At 51.1% G+C, this 26,477-nt stretch overlaps 1 protein-coding gene across 1 annotated transcript in view; it reads left to right on the top strand.

The window, feature by feature from the left end:
- Positions 1-221: 221 nt before the first annotated feature.
- PLEKHD1 (pleckstrin homology and coiled-coil domain containing D1) overlaps positions 222-26,477 on the top strand; it is a 33,064-nt gene continuing 6,808 nt past the window's right edge. Inside the window, exons 1-6 of the mRNA XM_069465076.1 lie at positions 222-370; positions 12,341-12,434; positions 12,802-12,891; positions 13,091-13,167; positions 13,966-14,057; positions 15,050-15,102. Of these exons, the coding sequence (XP_069321177.1) occupies positions 222-370; positions 12,341-12,434; positions 12,802-12,891; positions 13,091-13,167; positions 13,966-14,057; positions 15,050-15,102 (555 nt within the window). The remainder of the gene's footprint in view (positions 371-12,340; positions 12,435-12,801; positions 12,892-13,090; positions 13,168-13,965; positions 14,058-15,049; positions 15,103-26,477) is intronic.

Below are 26,477 nucleotides of genomic sequence, written 5' to 3' on the forward strand. Positions count from 1 at the left end.
ACTGCGCGCCCCGTGCCCAGCGCGTTTTCATGCTGCAGCTCCGAGTCGTGGCTGCTTGGCGTCTCTGCTCGCTGGGACGCGCCCCGACGGCTTCGCGAGCCGCTCGTGGACGCCGCTTCCCCACTGTCTCTAACAGCTGGCGCTAGCCCGGGGCCCCACGTCCCTGCCGGCCCCGGGGGGAAGCGGGTGTTCCGGGCCGGGGGCAGCCCAGCTGAGGCAGGATGTTCACGTCCAAGTCCAACTCTGTGTCACCCTCGCCTTCCCTGGAGCAGACTGACGCGGACGCGCTGGACATCAGCACCAAAGTGCAGCTCTACGGGGTGCTGTGGAAGCGGCCCTTCGGGAGGCCGTCGGCCAAGTGGTCCCGGCGGTGAGTGCGCCTCCCCCCACGGCCCCCGCGCCCCAGAGAACCGCCGGGGAGGGATCCCCGGCCTAAGGTCCCCTCTCACTCCCTCCAGTCCCCGTCCTGCCTCTGTCTTCCTGTATGACCTTGGCCTCGCCCCCGTTTCACTCTACACTGACTCCCCCGGAATATGTAGATCTTAGCCTGGGCCGGGAGAGCTAGGGTGGGACGACCACGGGCCCGGGTGCGTGTGAATTCCCTGTGGAATGAACCCGAGTCCCGAGTGAGGAGGCTGGGTGTGGGCATAAGAGATCGTGGCCTTGGTCGGAGCCCACTGGGTCAGGTTGGGCCAGACTCTGTCGCGGAGGGAGAAACTCCACCTCCAGCCAAAGATATTGCCCTGGGACCCACTGTCAATTCCATCCTCTTCACAACCCCCCTGCCCACCGCGAAGAGCTGGTTCAGAAGTGGGGCACCAGTGTCCCCCTTGCGCCCACCCCCAACCCTACACTCGCACTAAGCAAGCTGGGCCGTGGCCCTTCCGAAAGGCAGGGGGGTGGGAGGGGGTGGGGGGGTTGTGCTCACCCCTGGGGAAGCATGTTGGCAACCACTCCAACTGTCCCTTGAAATAATTTTTTAAAAAGAAAATGTGGGCGGAGAGAAAAGAGATTCTGGTGCTTCAGGTGGAGGAGCTGGAAAGGAGGGATGTAGGTGGGTGGGAGAGAAGGTAGATTGGTCCTATAGAAGGACTGATCCTTTGGAAAGGTGGTGAGGAGAGCCAGAGCCACCCAGCCAGTCCTTCAGCACCAGCTCCCAGTCCCCCGACGACGTCAGTCCCCACTTTCCACTTGCAAATGGGCCTGGGAGGTGTTGGGAGAAGAGGAAGCTCACAGCCTTGGACTTGCAGGAAGCTCCGGACTGGTTTGGGGAGCCATGGGCCATCTTCTGGACAGTTTTCACCCTCGAGTCAATTTCAGTTCTGAGATTTGCTACTGCTGTGGCCTAGAGAACTCAGACCCTGTCCCAGCCCTTCCCTGGAGGTGTGACCATTCCAGGAAACTAGGGGTGTCCAGATGCCCCTTCCCCATCCCACACTATGAGAGTCTGTCCCTGAGCAGAGGGGACCTCAAATGTTCCAGGACCACAGATCATGTGGGTGTGGTAGTGGTTGATGCTGATGTTCTATTGTGATGAATAATTTAATACTTCTATAAGACTGCAGAACCAATGGAGCTGTAGACAGTATCTCACATTTCACATCACTAGTTTCAGGTACTTTTGTTACTTCTGACAGGTTTCTCTCCGAGATTTAATAGCATATGGCCTCCTTGAATTCCTCCAAAGTTAAGCTTATCTCTGATCCCATAAATGGAGGCTTGGAGCAGCATGGAGAGTATTTGGAGACTTCCATGGTCATCCTATCTGAGCTGCAGCCTCCAAGGGCCAGGAGCAGCTTTGTCTCTGCCAGGGCACTCAAGTGGGGGTGGGAAGGGTGCATGCAGATTCAAGTACCATTAACAGAATGTTCCCCGCCCCCATCTCTCTTCTGCCTCAGCTGCTTCAGGTAGCCAACACATCTCCACTGGGTCTGGCTATGGTCCCTGGTATTGCCTCTGGGTCTTGTCAACCGAGACTGCTCTTGCCTGACATTTTCACCTGATTGCATTCCTAGTAAATGCTAGCTGCCTGTGACCCCCAGGGTATGTTCCCTCATCCCTCTCACCACCACAGGCACATTGGGAACCTGGTCCCTGCACCCACTGTTGATTCCTGGCCAGTGTCGGGGGTATAGGCCCCCAGCTGAAAGCACAGTGGGGTGGAGCTGAGGAGAGCTTGAACATCCCCCACCCTAAGAATCTCCATCTTCAGTCCTCATGGACGTCCCAAAAAATCCAATCTAAGTCAGAACAGTGTGAATGGTCTGTAAATACAGCTTCAAGTCAAGTCCTCTGGCCCCCTTCCAAGGGTATTGTCACCCTCGTTCTCTTCTTTTAAAGGAATTCTGGAGCTGCCGCTGTGCAAAGACTCCCCCTCCCCTGGGGCTCAGGAAAGGACTAACATCCACCTTCCCACTCTAGACCTCTGTCCATGTTTCCAGTTCTGGTAATACACACACGCACGCACACACACACACACACACACACACACGTGCGCGCGCGCGCACACACACACACACACACACACACAGGAATTAGCCTTGGGTGGGCGACAGAGCCAGCCAGAGAGGGTCTGGGTGTGGGGGAGGCATAATGCTCAGCTCATCCCCCTCTTTCTTCCCGTCAGGGCCTCCTGGGCCCCAGTTTCCTATTCATAAAGTGGAGTCTCTGGACTCAGGTAATTAGCAGCCACAGGAAGGCTTGGGGACAGAGCAGCTCCGGCCTGCCACTGCAGAGCCTAACCATTAGGACGATCGATGCCCTGGCTGGGACAGCTAAGGGGAGGGGGCCGGGAGAGGCTCTGTGCTGCATTAATACGAGTGGGCGGGATGGAAACGGCTGTGGCCGGCTAGGTTCTCTAAAACCGCTTCCGCTCAGAGTCTATCTTAGCTCATGTGCCTCCAACCCTCACTGCCCAAGCAGCCCTGCCTTCCTGGGGTGGGAAAATGCCCTTGAGCTGAATGTTCAGCTTATTTTCCCAGGGGCAACACAGGGGAAAGGGAGTCAATAGCATTAATTAGCAGAGAGAAGAGAATCTGGGAGAGGTGTCTAGAAGGTAAGGCTGGTGACTCTGTCCTCTTCTTCTCTGTGAACTGTGGAGACGCAGGTGCAAAGACCTGGCAAAGGCCTGGGCAGCTCCAAGACAAGGAGGAAGGGAGTGGGCGTCTTGGCCTTGGCCAGGGTCAGCATCGTGTTGGGCCCCAGGTCAGCCAGGCTGACTCTTTCCTGGAGTTAAATACTCTGACCAGCATTCTAAGCCCCTCTCCCAAATCCCTTCTGAACACCTCCCAAGGCCAGAGCCTCTGAGGGACCCAGCCAATTCTCTCCTGCAACAAGAGCATCCATACCCCTACCCGTCCCTCCTCCCTGGGTGCAAAGTGGCCAGCGGCAGGGCCTGAGCCCAGCCTGGCAGCAGTTTACTCTTGCAGAATATTGGTGAGTCCCCGACTCAGGGAGCTAAGATTCATGGTGTCCACCAGGTGCCAGAGGAGCCATAGAGATAGTGGCCACACGTCCCTAATCTCAGGCTACAACCTGCACCGGTGTGGAAAGATCATCTGCACAGACGTTGGTCGCCGTACCAGAAAGATCTGAAGGTTTGAGGAGACTTTCTTCCCACAGGGATTTGGGGCCCAGGGTTTTGTCTTTGGCTCTGAGCACCACTTCCCGGAGGTTACACTGGTACTGAACTTTCCTGAAGGGCTGAGGGAAGAGCCTAGCGTGTCAGCTCCACGGCCCCAGCTCACCCTCACCCTCGTGACACTGGGGTTGGGTCTCATTTTCTGGCTCACACGCATTCACCACAGGTGGCTGTGTGAGGCATCCCACGAGCACGGCTGTAGCATTTCTGCTGTGGAGGGTGCCTGCACGACCGCCTTTTAAAAATTACCAACCTCTGTTCTCCAAACTTCTACCACAGTGGCAGGCTGGGGGATGAGGAGCAGGGGTTCTGCTAACGTGTGTGGGAAGGTTCGGGAGGTGACAGAGCAGGGATGTTCTTTCAGCATTGACAAAGGGGCGGGGCTTGGGGGACAGTGTCTCTGCCTCCAGAAAAAAGTAGTGATCAATTTACCTTATACCGAAGATTTCAGAGTGTTTTCCACTCCGTGGCTCCGCCTTCCCCGTGTTCCAGGGTGTTGTTCTCCTGAGCACAGAGGCAGGGGAAGGAGCCTAACCTGGGTCTCCCCAGGTCCTTGTACCCAGAACCCCCTTCTCCTTCTCAGGTGGTGGCCTCGAGGTTACAACAAGTCCTTGGGTTAAGGAGATGGGCACAATCTCCAGATCACACAACCACAAAATGAAATAACGCTCGTTAGGTCAGGCTTCACTGGGGTCAGAGGACGATCTGCCCAGCCCAGGTCTGCCACAGCTAAACGAGCCCGATTGTGCAAACAAGCCACACTTCTTTCCCACTCCCCTCCTCAAGGAGCTGCCCTCGTAATAGTTGATGGCCGGTTTGAAAATGAGACTCACATGTGAGTGGGCCAGACCTCAAGCTTGCAGACAGTTTAGCTTCCTTATCTCCAGGACTTAAAGATAATATGGCAATTTCTTCTGAGAGCAGCTGTGGGTGTGGTGGAAAGTGGATCTAGGCTTAGAGGCAGGAGCTCTGAGTTCCAGTCCTACCATCAATCAGCTGTGTGACCGAGGCCACAGCATGTTACCTCACTGGCCAGCAGTGCCTCTTCTGCACATGGGGGTGGGCGGGTCAAATGTGGTTTTTTAACTGTGTTCCACGAATGATCATTGAGGTGCCTTGAGTGTACCCCAGTGTGTTGGAAACGGGGCAGAGCTCCAAGGCCCCTCACCCACTTCAACCTGCACCTCTGCACTGGTGTCTGCCTTACCTGCTAAGCTTATCTTTACCATATTGTTTGAAGAATTCTGCTAACATTTTCTTTGAACTCCCGTGGACTTGATGGTCTCTCCATGAACTCTAACATGTCATGACTCAGACACTTCACAGGCAGGGTTCCTGCTGTCCCACCATCTCAGACCAGACGCCAGATGGGTAGCACAGGCCAGGATGAGCCAGGCCACCCAGAATGGACTAAAGGGGACACACACTGGGGGCTGTGTCGTTTCCACCTTCCTGCTGCCACTTTTGAAAAGGACACTTCTGATAGGCTGTCCTTCCCCAGCTCCAGCCCCCACACAGCCATTCTCAGTGTCCGAGGGGCTCAGAGTTGAGGGAGGCTGGCTTCTGGGCTTATTCTGGAAGTTTGTGCCTGGAAAAGAGGGGGCAGCTGGGCTGGATGTTCCTCTTCCTGGGAAATGAAACCTATGTTAACTCACATGTCTACTGGGCTCTTGCTGCCCGCTTGAAAGCGAGATAAATTTGGCCCCAAGATCAAATCGCACATCCTGGGAAAGACTAAAACCTGCACCAGTGTTTCTGCTAATTTCAAGAGTCTCGAAACTCATTTCTTTGTTTAAGGATTAATTTGTTGTCCAGTGTAGGTGGTCCTTGTTGCAGAAGCAGAGGCAGAACTCAGTTTTTATTCCTCAGTTTTCCCCACCCTTCCCACTGTCCCATAGACACACCAACCTCTTCCATAAGGAGTCTGAGAATCTCACAGCCTATCCTGCAGGGAGGGTGTGGCAAAGAGGAGGGTGAGGACTCAATTAAATCACAGAAGTGCGGAACATCTTCAAATTGAGTGTAAGCTCCCTGGTCCCTTAAGCCTTCAGAGATGGCACCACTCTCTCTTGACACCCTTGGACCCAGACTGTTGCGTCCACCTGGTTTCTCTCTCCTCTGCACGTCCCCATCACTCCTCCCCATTGTCCTCCGCAATTTCCCCCACATTCAAATTTCTTTCATTCTGTTATGCAAAGCCCTTCCCAGCTCCTACTCTCAAACTCATCTGCATCTCCAAACATTAAGGAGCTCGGCACAGTGGACAGAGAGTGGACGGGCCTTTCTTTAACAGGACCTGCCCAGTGTGGGTCTCAGTAGCATTTTCCTTGGCTCTAGCTGGATCCTTTGTGAGGCCAGTGTCAGCCAGCAAGCTCTGGTTGAGTCTTTGTTGCATTTAGACCACAGAGTGGGGAGGGGGAGAGAAAAGTGGGGACAAAGCTTAAGAAAACCCTTGCTGGGTCTCCTAATTCATGTGGATGGCACCTGGGTCCATGCTGTCACCAAGACAAGAGTCCTAGCCACTGTGTCATCCCAGACTCTGCTCGCCTTGCCCTTGTCTAATTATTGAGCAAGCCCTGCTGATTTGTACCTCCCAATGACTCTGATTTTCCCCTTTGCCTAGCTGTGGACCCCTGAAGGCCACCCTCCCCATGTCTAAAACCACAATTCGATAAGTGCCCTTTTTGAAACGTGCTGGCAGCTCCCCTCATCTGCAGGCAGAAGTCCAGCCTCTTGGCAAGGACTGCATGCCCTGCTTCTCTCTCTGACCTTAACTCGCTCCTTTCCCCCCTCCTCCACACCACTGCCCTCCCACCCCTTTTGCAGTTATCTGTGAATAATATCAGATCCATTTCCATAACCTTGAACACACTATTCTTCGCATATGCTGTTTCTCTGGAATGCAGCTCTCCCCTTCCGCTTCCTCCCCAATTCCTAAGAAACTCCTATTCATTCTTCAAAACCCTGCTCAGTTGTCACCTTCTCTCGGAAAACTCCCTTGGCTGGACCCCTAAATCATTCATTCTTCCCTAGTCTACACTCTTCCTGTACCTTATCTAAACTTACAATGTTGGCCCCAAGATTAAGTCCCACAGCCCGGGAAAGTCTAAAACCTGCACCAGCAATTTCTGCTTATCCCCAAGGGGCTCTAAACCCTTGCTTCTTTGTTTATGGATTCACTTGCTGTCCAGTGTAGTGGTCCTTGTTGCACGACCAGAGGTTGAACCCTTCGCCACAATATGCAAAGTACCAGCAGTGTGTCCTGGTGCTTTATAGTGTCACAGTTGATCCTTGTGGCGCTTTCTAACGTGGCAGTGTACCCCACTGTTGGGCAATGTTCCGGTATACCCCGGTGCCTTACAATAGCTCCAGCTCCCTGGTTTCTCGGCTGTGCCATCTGGGGCACATTACTTAACTTCTCTCTGCTCCAGTTTCCTCCCCTACCTCCTGTGAGCAGTGAATGCGTTAACACACACAATGCTGTTACTAGCACGGTGCCTAGCCAGGCGCAGTGGCAAACATTAGTTTATTTTTTAAATTATTGGTTTCTACACTCTTTCTCCCACATTCAACGAGCACCTTGAGGGCAGTGAGTCATGGAGCTCCAGGGGCCAGCACAGGACCCAGCGTAGCAGGGGAATGGCTGATGCCCTCTGACCTCAGCTGAGCAGGGTCGTGCAGCCAGAGATAAGCCCCAGGAAGCTCTGGGTCACGTGTCACGAGGAGAGGCAGCCACCACAGGGCGCAGCAGTGGAGAACTTGGGCTTTGGCAGCAGACACGGCTGAGTTTCAAGTTTGCCAGTTGCTAGTTGCTCAATCCCTCTGTGCCTCAGTTTCCTCACCAGTGGAGTAGAAAACACCAAACACCTTCATCTTTTACAGTTGTTCAGAGAAATTTAAATAAGGTACTGTCAATAAAACACTTAGCAAAGTGAGTGGCTTGGCACCTCGTACGTGCTCCTGGGAGAGAGGAGGCAGCTGGGGTTGGCACCAGCCCCTTACCTCACACACGCTCTGGGCTTCGCCACACCTGTGGGCTGCCAAGGAGGGCCCTGAGGGCTGGGGCCCACAGACAAAGCTTCTCCCAGGGCTGATGTTGGGCCTGGAAGGAGGGGTGGGCTTCAGACAGGGGAGGGACAGGCGCCAGCGTGTGCCATGTGTCCGGAGCACCAAGCCGGCCAGCTGGGCTGGAGCCAAGAGCTCCCTCCAGGAGGAGCCGGGTGAGTGCAAATGGGAAAGGAGGTCAGGGGAGGCTGCAGCGGACGTGCAGCCCAGTGATAGTAACTATGGGATTCATCTATGGAATATTTACCGCGATCTTCTAAGTCTTTATGTGGACAAACCCAGCATCCCGACAACCCTATGAGATAGAGGTATTATTAACCTCAAGTTACACAGCGGGCACCTGAGGCCTAAACAGATTAGGTAACTCGCCCCAGCTGCACTGCCGATGCGTGGCAGGGCTCTAACCCTTGGCTATCCCAGCCTCGAAACCTACTGCCTGTGGCAGATCTGTTTCCTGGCCAGGGGCTGGAGGGGCAGCTCCTTAGGCGGTGTGGTGTGTGGAGCAGGTGTGGGAACTACTGCCCGTGGGTTCCAGTCCCAGCTCCACCTCTGCCCTGGGTGTGTGGCTTTGCTCACATTATTTCACCTCTAAGCCACAGTTTCCTTATCTGTAAAACGGGAAGGAAAAGCCTAACATTCCAGGATTGTTCCGTGGATCAAATACTCTGATCCACATAGAGCCCTTGGCACAGGAGCCAACGCATGAGAATGGCTACAGAAATGGTGACTATCGCCAGCCCTTGGGCACAGCCAGCCCAACTCCTCAGGGCCCGAAGGAGGGGGCCCCTGGCTTGCAGTCACGGTGAGAGTTCTTTGAAGGAAGGATGGGAGGAGGGGTGCTGCTCCCCCAGCTGCGGAGAAGGAGCTAAGAATCATCAGCTGGGGCATCGGGGCTGTCACCGGGGCAGGTTTATAAGCAAAGTCGCCCTGGCGGTCCTAGAAGTGTGCTGGCCAGATGAGCCCCGTGTTGGGGTAGAACTCAGCCCTGCCGGTCAGGCAGTGACTCCCTTCCCCCAGGTCCACGCCAGCTCCCCTCCCCTTGCTCCCACCTTCACTCAAGCCAGGCTGGGACAGCTGCAGCTGGGCCAGGTATGGCATGAAGATCCGTGGGCCCTTCGTAATCCCTACAGCCTGCACCTGCCCTGGACATCCAACTTCCTTCCCCTGCCTCTCTCTGCGCTGTCCTTTGGAAGGCAAGAGGAGAAGGAGGGGTGTGACATTTGGGAACACCTCCTGTGTGCCAGGCAAGTACCTCCACTCACTGGATCCTCTCTTGCCCCCCAACAATAGGTGGCAATAGCCCCTAATGGATCTCCTTGCCTCCACCTCAAGGGTCTGTCCTCAACACCGCAGCCGGGATGAGCCTTTTGCAATGCAAGTCAGATCATGTCCCTCCTGCTCGGAGCCCTCCGGTGGCTGTCTCTCTTACTCAGAGAAAAGCCAGCTTCTACCAACTAGCAGTGTGACTTGCAGCAAGTTGCGCCACCTCTGCTTCAATTCTGCCCATATAAAATGCAGGGAGCACCTGCTCATAGGATCGCTGTGAGTGTTAAATGCATTAACAGAGGTAACTGCTTGGAATAAGGCGTGCTTTGTGGCAAGTGCTACATAAACGTTGGCGTGATCGTTATTGTCATTGCCATTGCCACAGGGCCCTGGGCAATCTGGCCCAGCTGCTGTAGCCTTGAAGTCCCCTCCAGAGCTGGGCGTGCTTCCCACCTCAGGGCCCTTCACCTGCGGCTTCTCTGCTGGAACACCTTCCCCTCCACAAAGGTCATCTGTGAATTAGGTTCTCCCCAGCCACCTCTTTGATGTTGTCCTCACTCTCACCCTTCACTCCCACCCCCCACCCTGATTTATTTTCCTCCATAGCATTGATCCGCACCTGGCACGGGTCATCTCTCTCTCTCTCTCTCTCTCATTTATTTACTCTCTGGCCCCCACCCCCGCCCGCTACATGCAAGCAGTGTAAGCTCTGTGGGGAGGGGTTTTTGTCTCTCTTATCCACAACTGTCTCTCCAGCACCCAGAGCAGAGCCTGGTGCAGAGTGGGAGCTTAGTAATTATTTGTTGAATCCATGAAGGAATCTTCACAGCAGCCCTAAGAGACAGACAGACATCTATGCCCCCATTTTACAGAGGAAGAAAGAGAGGCTCTGAGCCTGGGAGCTGGCCTGAGGCTGCAGCTTGAGGGATGGGGGTTGTTGGACCCCAGAGCCCAGCTCTTCCCTGCCCGTGTGTGTAATGACCGTCTGCCTGCCCACCCTCCAGGCCTGGCGCAGGGCTTTGCCCTGAGACTGGGTGACTTAAACCACAGAAATGTATTTTCTCGAGGTTCTGAAGGCTGGGACTCTGAGATCAGGATGCCAGCATGGTCAGGTTCTGGTGAGGACACTTGTGCTGGCTCGCAGATGGCCACCTTGATATGTCCTCACGTGGTAGGGGAGAGAGGGAGAGAGAGACAGATCTTCCTCTTACAAGGCCACAGTCCTACTGGAGTAGGGCTCCACCCTTACGACCTTATTTAACCTTCATCACCTCCTGAAGACCTATCTCTAGAAACAGTCGTATTTGGTGCAGGCTTCAACAGAGGAATTTGGAGGCAGGGCGCAGTTCAGTCCATAGCAGTATTTCAGAAGCCATGGAGGGGGAAAGGGGGGGAGAGGCCCCAGGAGGCCGTCCTGTGCTGCTTGCCTCACCCCTCCCTGCAGTCCTGCATATTCAGACCTTGGGGGTGCTTCTGTCGGCTCTGTCCTGAGTCATCCGCAAATTGGCAGAGTGAGGAGCACAACCTCACCCGATCCTCACAGTAGCCGCATAAGGTAGGTGCTATTACCCCCATTCTACAGGTAAAGAAACTGAGACTCAGAGAGGTGGGCTTGCTTGTCCAAGGCCCCCCAGCTGGAAAACCGCAGGTCTGTCTGATGCCAAAGCCTGCGCTCTTAACAACTCTGTGAAGTTCCTTTGAAACAGGCAGGGGACAGACACAGGGGACATCTACCTCGGCCCAAGGGAGTTACATGTGGGATGGCTCCACCCTCCAGGAGCCTAGCACCCCCTCGGGACAAGTTGAGCACACAGAGTGTGGCAGTGGGTGCCAAGTGCATGGCCCGGTCAGCAAGTGTGGGAGGAGCTCAGACGTCAGCGTGGGTAGGACTGGTCACTGAGGGTGAGAAGGGCCCAGGCGGATGAAGAGCAAGAGGGAGGGCATCCTGGGGACAGCAGCCCAGTCTCCATTTGCAGGGCCATGCAAGCCTAGTGAGGAGCACAGACAGGCGGAGGTGCAGAGGGGTGGGAAAGCAGAGAGGTGAGCAGAATGTCACCGCAGTTCTGCCTGGGTGGGTGGTGTTCTTCTGTTCTGTCTGCACTGGGAGCAGAAAGCCCTGGGGGAAGAGTTGGCATTAGCAGGGTGTCACCCCGGAGCAGGGCCCACAGGGCTGCATTTGCTGTGTGCTGGGCAGAGAGGGTCGGTGCAAATGAAGGAAGCGGGTTGGCATGAGGCTCACACAAAGCTGAGTGTCACTGTCCCTGGGAGAGGAGAGATGGCAGCGGTCAGCAGTCCTGGCTGCTGGGGGCTCCGGAGAGATCATGCAGCTGGTAGGACCTCCTGAGATTCACTGACTTCGTCACGCTGGCCAGCAGCTTTTCAAGCCCCTCGCAAGAGGGCTTTTTCAACCAGAGATGTGCTGGTAAACGTGTAACCCCAGGCTCTTGGGGAGGGAGCGGGACAGTTTTGTAGTGTTTGATTTTCATGATGTAAATAATATTCCCACCACGGTCACTATCGAGCTACCAACACCGAGTCACTGAACACAGAGCAGGAGAGAGATGGGCACTGTTGGCCACGTGTGCCCCCGAGCTGGCAGCACTGCTTTAAACTCTCCCCGAGACGCACACGCACTCAACAACTTTCGGGATCTCCGCCACATTCCACTCACGTCCCCTCACTACAACAGTGCTAATGGCAGGGCCCTGGAGGAACGAGCCAGCCACTCTGGGTGCCCCTGAGCCTTGGGGCTTTGAGGCCCAATTGGATCTTCCCCTGGAGGGCACTTGGTGTCTCCTCACAGCCAGCGCCAATCATTAGCCCTGTGAGAGTCCCCAGCAGTCACAGAGCCCCTCCGTTAGACCTGAGTCCCTGCAGGAGGCTGGGCGCAGTGCAGGTGTCACACTGTGGGGTGTTCGGGGCTGCAGACCTGGCCTCACTGGCCTGGTACCCCAATTCCACTTGGTGGCCAGCCTTTGTGATTACTTGCCAAAGACCCATCTTGGCAGCTCGCGCCTTCTTTCCTTCCACTCCTCCTGCCGGAGACCCTAAGTGACTGGAGGTGATGGCTCAAGGTGCTGATGGTGCCGGGGAAGGACCCGGCCACCCTGCTGTGCTGAGGGTGGTGGTTGGAGGGGACGAAGGTAGCCAAACCCGGAACTTAGTCGTGGAGCTGCCACTACAGCTGCCCTCGGGTGCGAGGGTCGGGCTGCCTGCGGGGGCTCAGCTGGTTGGCGGAGGCCTCTGTGCACATGAGGGAAGTGAGTTGGAGAGGATGAGTCTGAGCCGAGAGGCCAGGGCCCACAGGGCACTCTTGTCTGGAGAAACCTCACGTCTTCTCTCCTGGTCCTCTCCTACCACCCACTGTAGGTTTTTCATCATCAAAGAGAGCTTTCTGCTTTACTACTCTGAGAGTGAAAGAAAGAGCTTTGAAACCAACAAATACTTCAATATACATCCTAAGGTGAGGCGACCCCTCCCCAGGGCCACGTGGGGAAGGGCCCAGCAGGGACATCAGGGGATGTGTCTTGTGAGGGATGGGGACCATCTGCTGCCTTGCTCTGGTCTAGCAGAGAGTCTGGAGAGCAAATGCTCTTGGGGCAAAAGACCCCCTGCCTGCCTCCTGGGCTGGACGCCTGCCCTCCTGTACCCCGAGCCTGCCAGCCCTTCTTCCCTGCTCTGGGAGTCAGTCTGGCATCTGCCCAGTCACCCTAGGGTCTGGCTTCCCACCGGGGGCCCTTGGCAGGACTTGCCTTTGTCCCAGGGTCCCTGGAGCCCTGAGTGACCTGAGCTGGGTGGGGTGGGGGCTGTCTGTTCTGGTTCTTCCTCAGGGAGTCATCCCTCTGGGGGGCTGCCTGGTGGAGGCCAAGGAAGAGCCCAGCATGCCCTACGCTATGAAGATCTCCCACCAGGACTTCCACGTGAGTAAGGCTCTCCCCTCGGCCTGGGCTCAGCAGGGGAAGGCCGGCTCCTCGGGCTCCCTAGGGCGACCCCTCTACGGCCTGGCCCGGGAGGGTTCAGTGCCCAGGGATGTGGCGAGAGGTGGGAGAGTAGAGCTGGGCCTCCATCAGCCGAAAAGTGGCTGCTCCTCAGCCACACTGTGGCTCCTCTTCCTGGCAGGGGAACGTCTTGCTGGCTGCCGAGTCTGAGTTCGAGCAGACCCAGTGGCTGGAGATGCTGCAGGAGTCTGGGAAGGTGTAAGTGCTCACTGCCAGGAGGGGCAGCCTGAGGCTCTAAGGGGTAGAGGACGGGCTGGGCTCCCTGCCTCTGCTGGGATCCTGGTGGCCACAGGGACAGGGTTGTGGGAGTTGGCTAGGGTAGGTGGGAGGAGACAGGGTTATAGAGCATCTGTGAGCAGTCCCCTAAGTGAGCCTGGTTAGTGTCTAGAGCCACAAGTGGCAGATGTGGGGGCCATTTGTCTCTAACTCTTGGGAGTCAATCCACTAGTTGTATTTGGCACCTCCTCACACCCATCTCACCTTCCCGGGCCCATAGTTAATTCTAGCAAAGACCAGAGCTAGTGCTTTGTAAATTGGGGTCCAGCCCACAGAAATCCCAGCCCGACAGAGTCCATTTGCACGTAGATTCCTGTCTCGGACCCTGCCTATTCGAGCTGTGTCATGCTTTTCGTCCAACAAACCACACTGACTGTGCCCCCTGTGCCAGGCCTTGCACCAGGTGCAGGGCATTCTGTGGTGTAGAAATCCACCTGGGAAGCAATCTCTTCCCTGCTCTGAAAGTGCCGTTGGCCCAGCCCCCCATGGCCCACTTTGCAGCCTGGGCCAGCCTCCAGCTAGCGTGAGTGATCCGTGCTGGTGGCCTGCCCAGAGCCATGGGTGCCAGAGAGAACGCAAGCCAGGGTTCTGGAGGAGAAAGGACAGGCGAGTACAAAACCTGCGCATGCTCTTTCTCTTCTCCCCTTCCTTTTTAACGATTTTCTGTTTCTTCCCCTTCTCTCCTCTGTCCCATCTGTCCCATCTGCCCTCCCTCCCCAGGACCTGGAAGAATGCCCAGCTGGGAGAAGCCATGATCAAAAGCCTGGAGGCCCAGGGGCTGCAGTTGGCTAAGGAAAAGCAGGAGTATTTAGGTTGGCTGCAGGGGTGTGCTGGAAGCTGAGGCTCCCTATGGTCGCACTTGGGGGCTGGGGGCTATAGCCAGGGGCTTGGTGGAGGACCCGGGCAGGGCTGGGGGTGTCTCAGGTGGAGCTTAGCAGGCTGTGAGGAGCCAGAGACCCGTTAGGCACCTGGGGGCTTTCTGGTGTAAGTGTCCTTTCGGCCAGCATGGCTGAAGGCAGGAGAGCCTGGTGGTTAGGAGCCTGGGCTCTGCGTCCAGCCTCGTCACTCATCTGTCGGCCGTGTGTGTCTTTGGGCAGCTCAGCCTCAGTTTCCTCGCCCTTAAAATGGAGATAGAAATAGTCCCTGGGTTTAGAGGTGATACGAGAATTGGGCTAAATGAGAAAGTGTCTGTAAGTGCTTGTCAGGCACACAGTAAGGGCCCCATAAGCAGAGTTGATGCTGTTACCCTACCCAGGTCCCCAGGGCCTGGACTTGCCCCTCGCCACTCTCCCAGGCCACAGGGATCCAGGCCCCTGTGGCCTTGATTGGTTGGCAAACGCTCTGTTTGAGAGAGAAGCCTGTGAGACTGGGGTTTGCTCCTTTGCCTGGGACCCTCTGCCCTTCTGCCTGCTCAGTCTCTCGGGCCCCAGCACTGTCTCCCTCTGGCCGCTCCCGACACCTCCCCTAGAACTCTGCCTGCCCCCACCAGCCAGACCCGGGTGCAGGTGGGAGGCAGGTGGGGACCCCCTGGCTACAGCAGAGACCCACTCGAGCTTGAGCTTCGAGGATGCGGCCCTTCATGGCCCTGTGAATGCACGAAGCAGGTGCAATGACGGAAAAGTGGGGTGTCAGCTCAGGCCAGTGAGGCGGCTTCTGTCCCCAGGAGCTGGCCCCACCCTCTGGCCGGCAGGGTGCTGACTCTTCCTCGGAAGAGGCTGGGGGTGACAGAGGCCACCTCAGGCCCTTGGATCCAGAGTGAGCCATTAGTGAGTGTGTGTGTATGCGTGTGTGCTTGCTTTGGCAGACAAACTGATGGAGGAGACGGAAGAGCTGTGCCTTCAGCGGGAGCAGAGAGAGGTGGGTGACACTCCCCTCCCACTGCGCGCCGTGGGCCCCTGGCAGCTACACCGGCTGGGGCTTCTAGCACTGGGGAGTGATGTCCGGGAGCCGGGCACTCAGGCCTTGCTGGAGAACCAGACAGGGCAGGGCAGGGAGGCCAGGTGGGATGACAGTGCCTGGGACATGTCATAGCTTCTTGGCAAGGAGTGTCTTTCTCTTCGCCAACCCCTGGGAGGAAAGTAAAAAGGGTGAATGATCACCTTCCAGAAAAAGCGCCATCCAGAATTGTCGTAAGCTGTGTCAGCAGGTAATGAGCCACTGGTCAGTGTTCACAGGTGGCTGTCGTGGCCTCTGTGACCCACAGAGGGGCTTCTGGTACCATAAGGGTGATTGGGTTTGATGATCTCAGAAGTTCCTTCATTCTCTGAATGTCAACAAAGTCCTGAGCTGGCCCAGCCTTGGCTTGAGGCAGCCTGTGGGCCATGGGAGACTTTTGCCTCATTGGAGGGTGCTGAGCCGCCGAAACCCGCTGCATCTGGAATCTCGGGGCAGCAGGGGCCTTGCCTGATCCGAGGCGCCATTACCACACCTGAAGGGCAGGGCAGGGCAGCGGTTAGCAGTGCAGACTCCGGAGCCAGGCTGCCTGTGTTCGAAGCTGACCTCCACCACTTCTAGCTTTGTGACCTTGGGCAAGTTACTTAACCTCCCTGAAAATCAATATTGTTGTCTGAAAAATGGGGATAATAATAGATTAATGCAACCTATCTTTTTTTTTTTTTTTTGAGACAGAGTCTCACTCTGTCACCCTGGCTAGAGTGCAGTGGCGTCATCATAGCTCACCGCAACCTCAGCTCCTGGGTTCAAGTGATCCTCCTGCCTCAGCCTCCTGAGTAGCTGGGACTACCAGCACGCGTCATGGATGCCTGGCTAATTTTTCTATTTTTAGTAGAGACGGGGTCTCATTCTTGCTCAGGCTGGTCTCGAACTCCTGAGCTCAAGCGATCCTCCGCCACTGCACCCTGCCTAGAACCTGTCTTATTAGTGATGTCATGAGGGCTAAGTGAAATGTTACATACCAAGTGCTTGGTACATACTATGTGGTTAATGAATATCTGTGTCTGGTAGTATTATGATCATGTTATCAATACTGGCCCATCCTGCATGTGAACTGTTTGAGACCTGAAGATGCAGAGTGGCTTGTCCAGAGGAGCTCACAGAGGGAGGGCCTGATTTAGTCCACTGCTCTCTGCCACTTCTCCTTGTCCTGTCCCAGACAGCCGCAGTAGGGCTGGGGCCATCACCGTGGCTCAGCACCTGACTGCCTCACTTGTCTCTTAGGAGCTCCTCACCCTTCCCAGCCAGCCCTCCCTGGGCTCTGATCCGGCCCTACAGGCAAGAAGCACCATGTCCCCTTTGCTTTCCAGACATTCCCAGGGCCTGGCACAGCTCCTGGCCCAAGATGAGCACTCGACAGATGTTTGTGGATTGAATCAATGAATGAACAGTTTGATTTTTGCAAATTTACATCTTGATTTTAATCCAATAGGACAATCCACCTCATTTTTCTTCTTCTAAAATTTTATCAGTTATTCTTGCTCATTTATCCTTCCAGCTGGACTTCAGAATCATTTTGTTGATTAAAAAGAAAACAAAAAGGACTGAGAATCTGTATTTGGCTGGCGTGGATTTGAGGACTGGCATCGCGACAGCACTGTGTTGTTCCACCCCCCCCCAACCCCCGCCCCGAGTCTGGGCCTCCGTGTCTCCAGGCTCTCCTCCAGGTCTCGAGTTAGAGTTCTGGCATTTTCTTTATACAGTTCTATACATTTCAAGTGATGATTCCACTGTACTGTCAGCAACTTAAAGACAGGTGATTCAGGAAGCCCGGGGATGGGATGGAGTGACAGACACGGCCACTGGCGGGGAGAGAGACAGACCTATCCATCAGAGAGGCTAAATCTGGGGCAGCAGTTGGCTGGAGGAAAATTTAGATGCTCTATCTAGGTCTTTAGCCAGGAAACTAGGACAGCGGAGACCCACTGCACACAGGCCTCCCGCAGTGCCACGGCACGTGAAGGCGGGAGGCCTGGCAGCTGTGGACTCCCTGGTTTTTTTGGTATAAAATGTGGGTGGGACTCGGGCCCAGCTGGAAGCCACAGTGAGGCTGCTCTGGGCAGGCGGGAGGGAGAGAACTGCGCTCCGGTTCTCCTTCCTTGTCAGCTGCATGCTCGAGGTCAGGACTAGAAGTCAGGCTCTATTCTTTGCCACTGAGTCATTCTGTCAAAGCTTTTCCTCCCTTAACTGGCTGATCTATAGGATGGGTCTGCCTGTGCCCTGCATCTTTCCCATGTCCACTCCAGTCCAGAGATTGTCTGGGTGTGCCCTAGGCCACTGAGAAAGGCACTGGGTACAATGGCCCAGTGAGATGATGAAGATTCTCCTGATGATGCGTGTGTTCTCTCAGACAGCCTAGCCGAAAGGAAAACTCAGGGTCTGGAACCATGAGACCTAGACTGGAGTCTCTGTCGTGGACGGTGAGGCCCTGGGTACCTATCTGAGCTTCAGTTTCTCCATCGGGGATATCTGATGACAGATATGCTGGCTGCTGCCTACCTCTTGGGTTGCTGGGAGGCTTAATGGAATAGAATGCGGAGAAGTGATTTGTGAGCTGGAGAGGCCCTTGTGCACGGTGTGGTGTACAGCCCTGACATCTTCCATGTGGCGGAAAGGGCTTGGGACTCTGGGAGAATAAGCAGAGTGCAGGGGGAGCCATCCTGCTGCATCGTGCCAAAGCCAGAAGACTATGCCCTTCCCGGGTGCCTGGCTCTTGGATCTCTAAGGCCCATGTCTCTCACCCCCGGGAGGCGGGCAGCCTGCCTACCTTTCCTCTTCTGACTGCACTGTGAGAGGTCAGAGCATATGGACGGGCACATGGGAAATCAGAAATGCCCAGGGCAGGACAGGGTTTCTGGCAGGCTTCCTGCCGCCTGGGGTGCTCCCAGTCAGAGTACAGGATCTCTGAGTTGGAAAGAACTTCCCACTTCAAGTGGCCTCTTTCGGATATTGTTCCTGGTTCTGTGGGGAACAACTCACTACCTCCAGAGGTGTCCTTTGCATTCTTGCTTAGTTATTTGAAAGCTCTTCCTTTCATTGAGCTGAAACTTGCCTTCTGGGGGCTTCTTTCCATCCTTGCACTTGAAACTTAAGTCAGGTCCAAGAGTCAGCAGAATAACACAATATAGTAGAGAAAGGCTTTAGTGGCAGCAGGTCTGAGCTGACAGCTCAGTCTATGAAGGGGCTGCTACAAACCCTCGTACCATGTTGGGTTCAGGAACAGAAAGTTCTGCTGCTCCAGGTTTATAAGTTGTAGCTTCCACTCTAACCTGCATTTTCATGCTACACCTGGATATCAGCTTCATTTAAGAATCATACAGGTGAAATAGGCTGGGAGCCGTGGTTCATGCCTGTAATCCTAGCACTCTGGGAGGCTGAGGCGGGAGGATCACTCAAGGTCAGGAGTTCGAGACCAGCCTGAGCAAGAGCGAGACCCCGTCTCTACTAAAAATAGAAAGAAATTAACTAGACAACTAAAAATATATAGAAAAAATTAGCCAGGCATGGTGGCACATGCCTGTAGTCCCAGCTACTCAGGAGGCTGAGGCGGTAGGATCGCTTGAGCCCAGGAGTTTGAGGTTGCTGTGAGATAGGCTGACGCCACAGCACTCTAGCTCAGGCAACAGAGCAAGACTCTGTCTCAAAAAAAATAAAATAAAATAAAGAATCATACAGGTGAAATGAAAAGTGAAAAAGGAGTGAGCAAGCAGGAAGGAGAGTTCTTTCTCTCTATATTTAATTAATAAACTTTATGTTTAAAGCAGTTTAGGTTCACAGCAAAAGTACAGATGGAGCAGAAAGTACAGAGATTTCCCATATGTCCAGTTGTTCCAGCACCATTTTTGAAAGACCATCTTATGCATTACTATTGTATTACCTTTTCTCCTTTGTCATAGTTGAGTTGACTATGTGAATCTATTTCTGGACTCTCTATTCTGTTCCATTGATCTATTTGTCTCTTCTTTCACCAATACCACACTGTCTTGATTACTGAAGCTTTATAGTAAGTCTTGAGATTGGGTAGTGTCAGTCCTCCAATTTTGTTCTCTTTCAATATTGAATTGATTGTTCTAGGTCTTTTGCCTCTCTGCATAAACTTTACAATCAATTTGTCAGTATCCACAAAATAACATGCTAGAATTTTGATTGGGATTGTGTTGAATCTGTAGATCAAGTTGGGAAGAAGTGATATCTTGACAATATTGAGTCTTTCTATTCATGAACATGAAATAATCTCTCCATTTATTTAGTTCTTCTTTTATATCTTTTATTACATCTTGTAGTTTTCTACATATGGATCTTGTACATTTTTTTAGATTTATACCTAAGTATTTCATTATTGGAGGGGTGATAACATACATGGTAACATGTTTTTAATTTCAAATTCCACTTGTTCATTGCTGGTGTATAGGCAAATGATTGATTTTTGTACATTAACCTTGTATCCTGAAATCTTGCTACAATTGCTATTAGTTCCAGGAATTTTTTTGGTCAATTCTTCCAGATTTTCTATATAGACCTGCAGTTCCTAAGCCCTGGGCTACAGACTGGTACTGGTCCATGGCCTGTTAGGAACTGAGCTGCACAGCAGGAGGTGAGTGGTGGGCGAGCGAGCAAAGCTGCATGTGTATTTATGGCTGCTCCCAATAGCTCACTTCACTGCCTGAGCTTCGCCTCCTGTCAGATCAGTGGCAGCAGCTGATTCTGCATTATGGTGAGTTGTATAATTATTTCATTATATATTACAATGTAATAATAGTATAAATAAAGTACACAATAAATTTAATGCACTGGAATCATCGTGAAACCATCTCTCCCTCTCCCACCCTAGTCTGTGGAAAAATTGTCTTCCATGAAACCAGTCTCTGGAGCCAAAAAGGTTGGGGACCATTGACATACACAATTATGTCATGTGCAAACAAAGACAGTATTATTTCTTTCTTCGCAGTCTGTATACCTTTGATTTCCTTTCCTTGTCTTATTGCATCAGCTGGGACTTCTACTGTAATGCTGAAAAGCAGTGGTGGGGGAAAATCCTCGCCTTGCTCCTGATCTTAGAGGAAATGCTCCTAGTTTCTCACCATTAAGTATGATATTAGATGTAGGTTTTTGTAGATTTCTTTTTATTAATTTGAGGAAGTTCTCCTCTAGTCCTCATTTGCTGAGAGTTTTTATCATCAATGGGTATTGTATTTTGTCAAATGATTTTTCTGCATCTGTTGATATGATCATGTGATTTTTTTTCCTCTTTAGCCTGTTGATGTGACGGATTGCATTAATTAATTTTTGAATATTGAACCAGCCTTGTATATTTGGGACAAATCCCACTTGGTTGTGATGTATAGTTCTTTTTATACATTATTAGATTCAATTTGCTAATATTTTGTTGAGGATTTTTACATCTATGTTCATGAGAGATATTGGTCTGTAGTTTTCTTATAATATCTTTGTCACGCCTTGGTATTAGAGTAATGCTAGCCTCGTATGATGATTTAGGATGTATTTCCTCTGCTTCTATCTTCTGGAAGAGATTGTAAAGAACTGATATAATTTCTTCCTTAAATGTTTGATAGAATTCACCAGTGAACCCATCTGGGCCTGGTGCTTACAGTTTTGAAAGGTTATTAACTATTGGTTCAATTTTTAAAAAATAAATATAGGCCTATTCAGATTGTTTATTTCTTCTTGTGTGAGTTTTGACAGATTGTGTCTTTCAAGGAGGTTATCAAATTTGTGGGTAGAGAGCTCATAATATTCTTTTATTATTCTTTCCATGTCTATGGTATCTGTAGTGGTGTCCCCTCTTCCCCTCTTCCATTCCCAGTATTAACAATTGGTGTTTTCTCTCTTTTTGCTTAGTTAGCCTGGCTAGAGGCTTATGGATTTTATTTATCTTTTCAAAGAACCAGCTTTGGTTTTGTTGATTTTTCTCTGTTGATTTTTTGTTTTCAATTTTGTTGATTCCTGCTCTAATTTTTATTTCTTTTCTTCTCCTTACTTTCTATTTAATTTACTCGTATTTTTCTAGTTTCCTAAGGTGGAAGCTAAGATTTTTAATTTCATATCCTTCTTCTTTTCTAATATATGCATTCAGTGCTATAAACTTCTCTCAAAGCACTGCTTTTGCCAAATCCCACAACTTTTGATGAGTTGCATTTTCATCTTCATTTAATTCAAAATATTTTAAAATTTCTCTTGAGATTTCATCTTTGACTCATGTGTTATTTTGAAATGTGTTATTCAATCTTTAAGTATTTTGTGGATTTTCCAGTTATCTTTCTGCAGTTGATTGTAGTTTAATTCCACTGTGGTTTAAGAGCAGACATTGTATGATTTCTATTTTAAATTTGTTAAGGTGCGTTTTATGGACCATAATATCATCTTTCTTGGAGAGCTTGAGAAAAATGTGTAATCTGCTGTTGGATGAAGTAGTCTATAGATTTCTTAGTCAGTGTGATCTGCCATAGCAAAATACCATAGACTGGGTACCTTTTCTTTAAGTTTTACAAACGTTTTTAAAAACAACAATAGCACATCAAGGCATTTGGTTTACATTTTAGGCCATGAAGATGCTCTGGATGACTTCGGATATATGAATTTATTGCTTTTCCAGATGCTTCTGGTGTTCCCAGGGTTGGTTTTCGTAGTGGCTGATTAACCAAGAAGTAGTATTCTGCTTCACCAGAGGTGTAAGCAGCATTCATTCAAACACTTGGGAAGTGTGGTCAAATGGCTGCTTTGCCCATTACTGCGTTAAGCAGTGTTGACTTGCTCTATAGTGAATGACGTTGCCGGATCTGGGGAGCTAAAGCATCTTTTTCGGTCTTTATGAGTAAAGCTAACACAAATGACAAAGTTATGCCAGTTCATAAGCATTCTCCACCTGGTTATCTCAGTGAAGAGAGAACTAACTAGGTTGAAGGTCAAGATAACTGAATAAATAGAGGATCAGGAACCCCTGGTTTAAATCATCCTGCATCGCTTGGGTAACTGCAGCCTATCACTTTACCAAACTCTCTCTGTTCCTCAGTTTCTCCTTCATGTCCCCTTCATATCTCTTGATGACATTGCAAAGACATTTGACCATACCCTTGAAGGTATCTCATGCTCTGCAGAAGGAAGTTACCATGTAGACCCAAAGTAAGCAGGTATACATACACCTTTATTCTTACCTTAAAGGTGCATGAGATGGGGCCAGGGTGAGGGAGAAGCTTTTATGCAATTGAAGTCATTTTTTCAGTCTGGGGGAAAAAACACTTTTAAAGCAATCAGTTTTTAACAGACATGCAGAATGTTTCTTTGGGCTAATCAACTCATTAACACTTTTATAGTTTTCAGTGTTTCTTTTTTCCTATTATAGCCCAAGTTATATTATAAAGTGTTCATTTTCATACCTCCTCCTTGTACTAAATTCAGAACTCCTAGAGGGCAAGGACTATGTCTAATTATTCCTTGTGGTTCCAGTGCTTAGCTCAGCTCATTGGAGGTGCTCAGGGAAATTGAGACTGAATGAATCAATCATCACACCTCAAGGACCCTCTGTCTTACCAGGTATCATGCTAAGAAATGTAGAGTTAAAAAGATCAGGCCTTTGGCCCCTTAAAGTTCATAAACAAAATGAGGATGTGTTCTTATCTTTCAATTCTACATTATAGAAACCCAACACAGACTAGTTTAAAAGGAAAAAAAGAATATGGGCAGGGGACAGAATTTATTTGTCCTAGGCAGGTTACTTCTATTAATAGTTTCAGGAATATCTGAATCTAAGATCCAAGAGTTTCCAACAATGTGATCCTCCAGATTAGTTCTCTCTCTATAACCTGCTCTTGGGTGGCTTCACCCTCAGGAATTTTTTTTCCCTTGTGGAAGCCCTTCACAGCTCCATGTTTACATCCAATTGCAGCAAAAATAGAGCTTTTTATGCCAATGGTCCTAGCAAAAGTCCTAGGAGTAATGCTTTTACCTGAGTCACCTGCCCTTCACTGAACTCATTATAGGACCTCTGAATAGGCCTATGTCACATGCCTACCTCTGGATTTGGAAGTGGGGTTGACCCCATCCAAGTCATATGGATTAAAAGTGAGGGAAGGTTGTTCACCAGAGAAAAATCAAGTTGCTGTTACTAAAAGGGGGAGAAGATATTAGGCAAGCAAAACACTGCACTCCAACCTAGGCAACAGAGTGAGACTCTGTCTCTCTAAAAAAAAAGATAAAAAAAAGAGCATAATTAGTCTTTTTGAGGAGTGGGAATCATATCCTGTGAACCGTGGTGAGCAGAATTGTTTCGCTTGGAGGAAAGGAGACTTGGGAAACACAGTAGCTCTTTCAAATACTTGAAGGGAAAGAGAGATTAGTCTTGTTCTATGGTCCTAAGGGGGAGAAGTCAGACCCACTGAAGGAAGTTATGAAGAAGGCAGATTTAGGCTCAAATGAACCTGGGAGTTGAAATATGTTGCCCGCCCTCCCAGGTCTGCTTGAACAACTCGGAGTGGCCAGGTGTTGGCCGCTGTCCTTGGTTTCGTCAGTCTTCTGTTTTGCTATGAGCTGTTCACCAGCTCTTATTTTGCTGCCCGGAACCCATAGGCTTCATAGCAGAGGAGACAGGCAGGGGAGGGTGTGGCTGAGACCCAGAAAGGCCAGGGGAATGAGGCAGCTGCTGAAGGGAGAGAAGGTTTCGGCAAAGGACAGGATGCCTTACGGGGTTTTGGAGGGAAGTTTTGCTCCATAAATTAGATAAAACCCTCTCGGAGCCCCACAAAGCTTTCAACAAATTCTTCCATCATTCATCAATGCTTTTGTATTTGTAGCTTTCAGAGAGAGCAGCAGTGCTGAGCCTGGCAGAGGGTTGAGTCTGTAAAGAAATTTGTTAGCAGGTTGTTCAGGGTTGAAAGGGGCTGTCTCCTTACTGTGAGAGCCATTCGAGCAGAACGTGTACCATCTCCGGGCAGGAAAAACAAGCAGGGCTCTCAAGCATCTGATGAAGACCTGATTGTTTTTAAAGTTCTTTGACCCTGGAGGGCTCTGATTCATGGGCACCTGTTTCTCTGACTCTTGCACAGAGCAATGAATGCTGCCCCAGAGGTATAGTTATTGACTCAGGCAGGAGAAGCATCTCGGTGCGTATGCCTGGGACCACCAAGGGAGGGAGGGGATAAGAAAAGCCAAATGATTGTTCTACCTTATTATTTTCAGGTAGGTTAGTTTCACTTTCTGGTTCTTGGAGTCATAGTTGGGACCTGCTGGCATTGTGAGGTGCTTAAATGCTAGGGAGGGAAGGAGAGGGATTTTAATTATTTACCCTCCTCTGTTTTCAACTACAAAAAGATATCCCAGTGTAATATTAAGTAAACGGAAATATTTGCACATTGGAGTGTTGGAGAAAAGGACTTTCCAGGGAGAGAGAAGCTGAGGTTGTGGTGGGCAGGTCCTCCAGCTGGGTCTTGGGGGATCATTTTTGAAGCAGCAGAAGCCTCAAGACCTGTAAGAGCCAGGTGCCTTTGTGGTTTTTCGGGTCTAAGCTCAGGGATGCTTGCAGCTTGTAATTTCTCCAGGCCCATAAACAGTCCTGCCATAGCAGGCAGGGGCCACCAGAGAGAGGCAGTAAGTCAGGTTTGCCAAATCTAAAGCTATAGATAGGCTTATCATCATTATCAATAATATCATGTGTCTGCATATGATATTGCAGTGGGGTGGGATGGCGTCTACAAGAATAAAATTTTAATTATATCTGTATTGTGTCTATATGTGGTTTATCATGTACAGACCCAAGTTGCCATGGCAGGGGGGAGGGAACATAGCATGTCACACAGTGTCCCTTAAAGGCACCTGCCTGGAAGTAACACACTTTTGCTTACATTCCATTGGCCTTAGCCATGGCCCACCCAGCTTTAGCAGATGCACAGTGGCCAAGCAGTATGCCCAGGAAGAGCACCAGGGTACCAGTGAGCTGCCCTGGTGACGGCATTTGGTAGACCTGAGATCAGTTTGTAACTGATGATCCACACCAAAGGTGCCAATAATGATTAGAAGGGACAGAGATAGCAATTCTCTGGGTAAGAAGTTTAGGATGGAGGTCATGGGGTTTGAAAGCAGCCTCTTCCCTCTCCCTCATATTTTATTCCTTCTCTGCATTCCTTCAAAGTCCATGGCAACTTCTCCCTGGTGGGGTTTCCATTATCCTTGGGAACAAAGCCCTCAGGTGGAAATGAGAGTGTAAGTTGGAGCTGGTAGATGAAAAAGAAAGTGGATGTAGATATAATGTCCCCCCACAGTGAAAAATGTGGAGGAACAAAGCAGTTTTTGTTACTGAAAGTTCAGCACTTGTCCCTGAGGCCACATCAGAAGAACGAGGACAAGTGGTCTGAGGAGAAGGAAAGGGAGGTTTATTAATTTGCCAGCAAATGAGGAGAATGGCAGACTCCCAGCTTAAAGTACCATTTTCTTTTCTATAAGCAGAAATACCGAGCTTTTAAAGGGAGGGTTTTCAGCTTCAGGTTATTGCTGTTTAACTATCATTGATGATTCTGATCCATCCCATCCCAGCGAAGACAATCTCATGATCTCCCCCCACCATACACAATTCTGTTGAGCCATCTCCTGTGCTACAAAGAATAAAGGATACTCCTCTGCCCCTCTGATCATTGGCTTTGGGCAGGAAGGCAGGTTTTATTTCTCAAGAAGAGTAGGGGAGGTTTTAAAGAGACAACTCCTAAAACATTTTACCCTTTTTCAGGCCATTCCCTCTGTTACATTGTCACAAAAATGCTTCAAGCCAAACTTCACATGAAGTGTGCCCCTCAATGCCACCTGTCACTGATCCCAGGAAAATAGCATCCCTGGAGGGCACATACGTGCTGGGAAAACATGTGGGCCTGCTGGCATTCCTGAAGGGACTCGCCTGGTCCCCTGGGGCCTGTTCAGGGCTTTCTGGCTCTCCTGTATCTTTGGGGCTGAGTAGAGGGAAGCCGTAGCCACCTGGACCATTGCTTCCCATGTGCCTTAAGAAAAAAAGAATCCTTATTCTTTGACTTTTGGGTTGGGAGTGGCTTTTCCTTGCCACTTCTAACAGACATCACTCCAGGGATCTTAAATGGAAATACACACTCACCACTTTTTCCTCCAGGCTTGACAGCCAGCCATCCCACCTTAGGGTGGCAGTGACTGGACTTGCCCAGCACAGTAGACATCTAGAATTGTAATCACATCCAGCCACAGGAAATAGTGTTGGCATCATGACTCAACCCTGCCTTCAGCATACTAAATGTGTTCTAAATGGGCCA

The sequence above is a fragment of the Eulemur rufifrons genome, chromosome 2, assembly GCF_041146395.1.
Source record: "Eulemur rufifrons isolate Redbay chromosome 2, OSU_ERuf_1, whole genome shotgun sequence".
Lineage (NCBI taxonomy): Eukaryota > Metazoa > Chordata > Mammalia > Primates > Lemuridae > Eulemur > Eulemur rufifrons.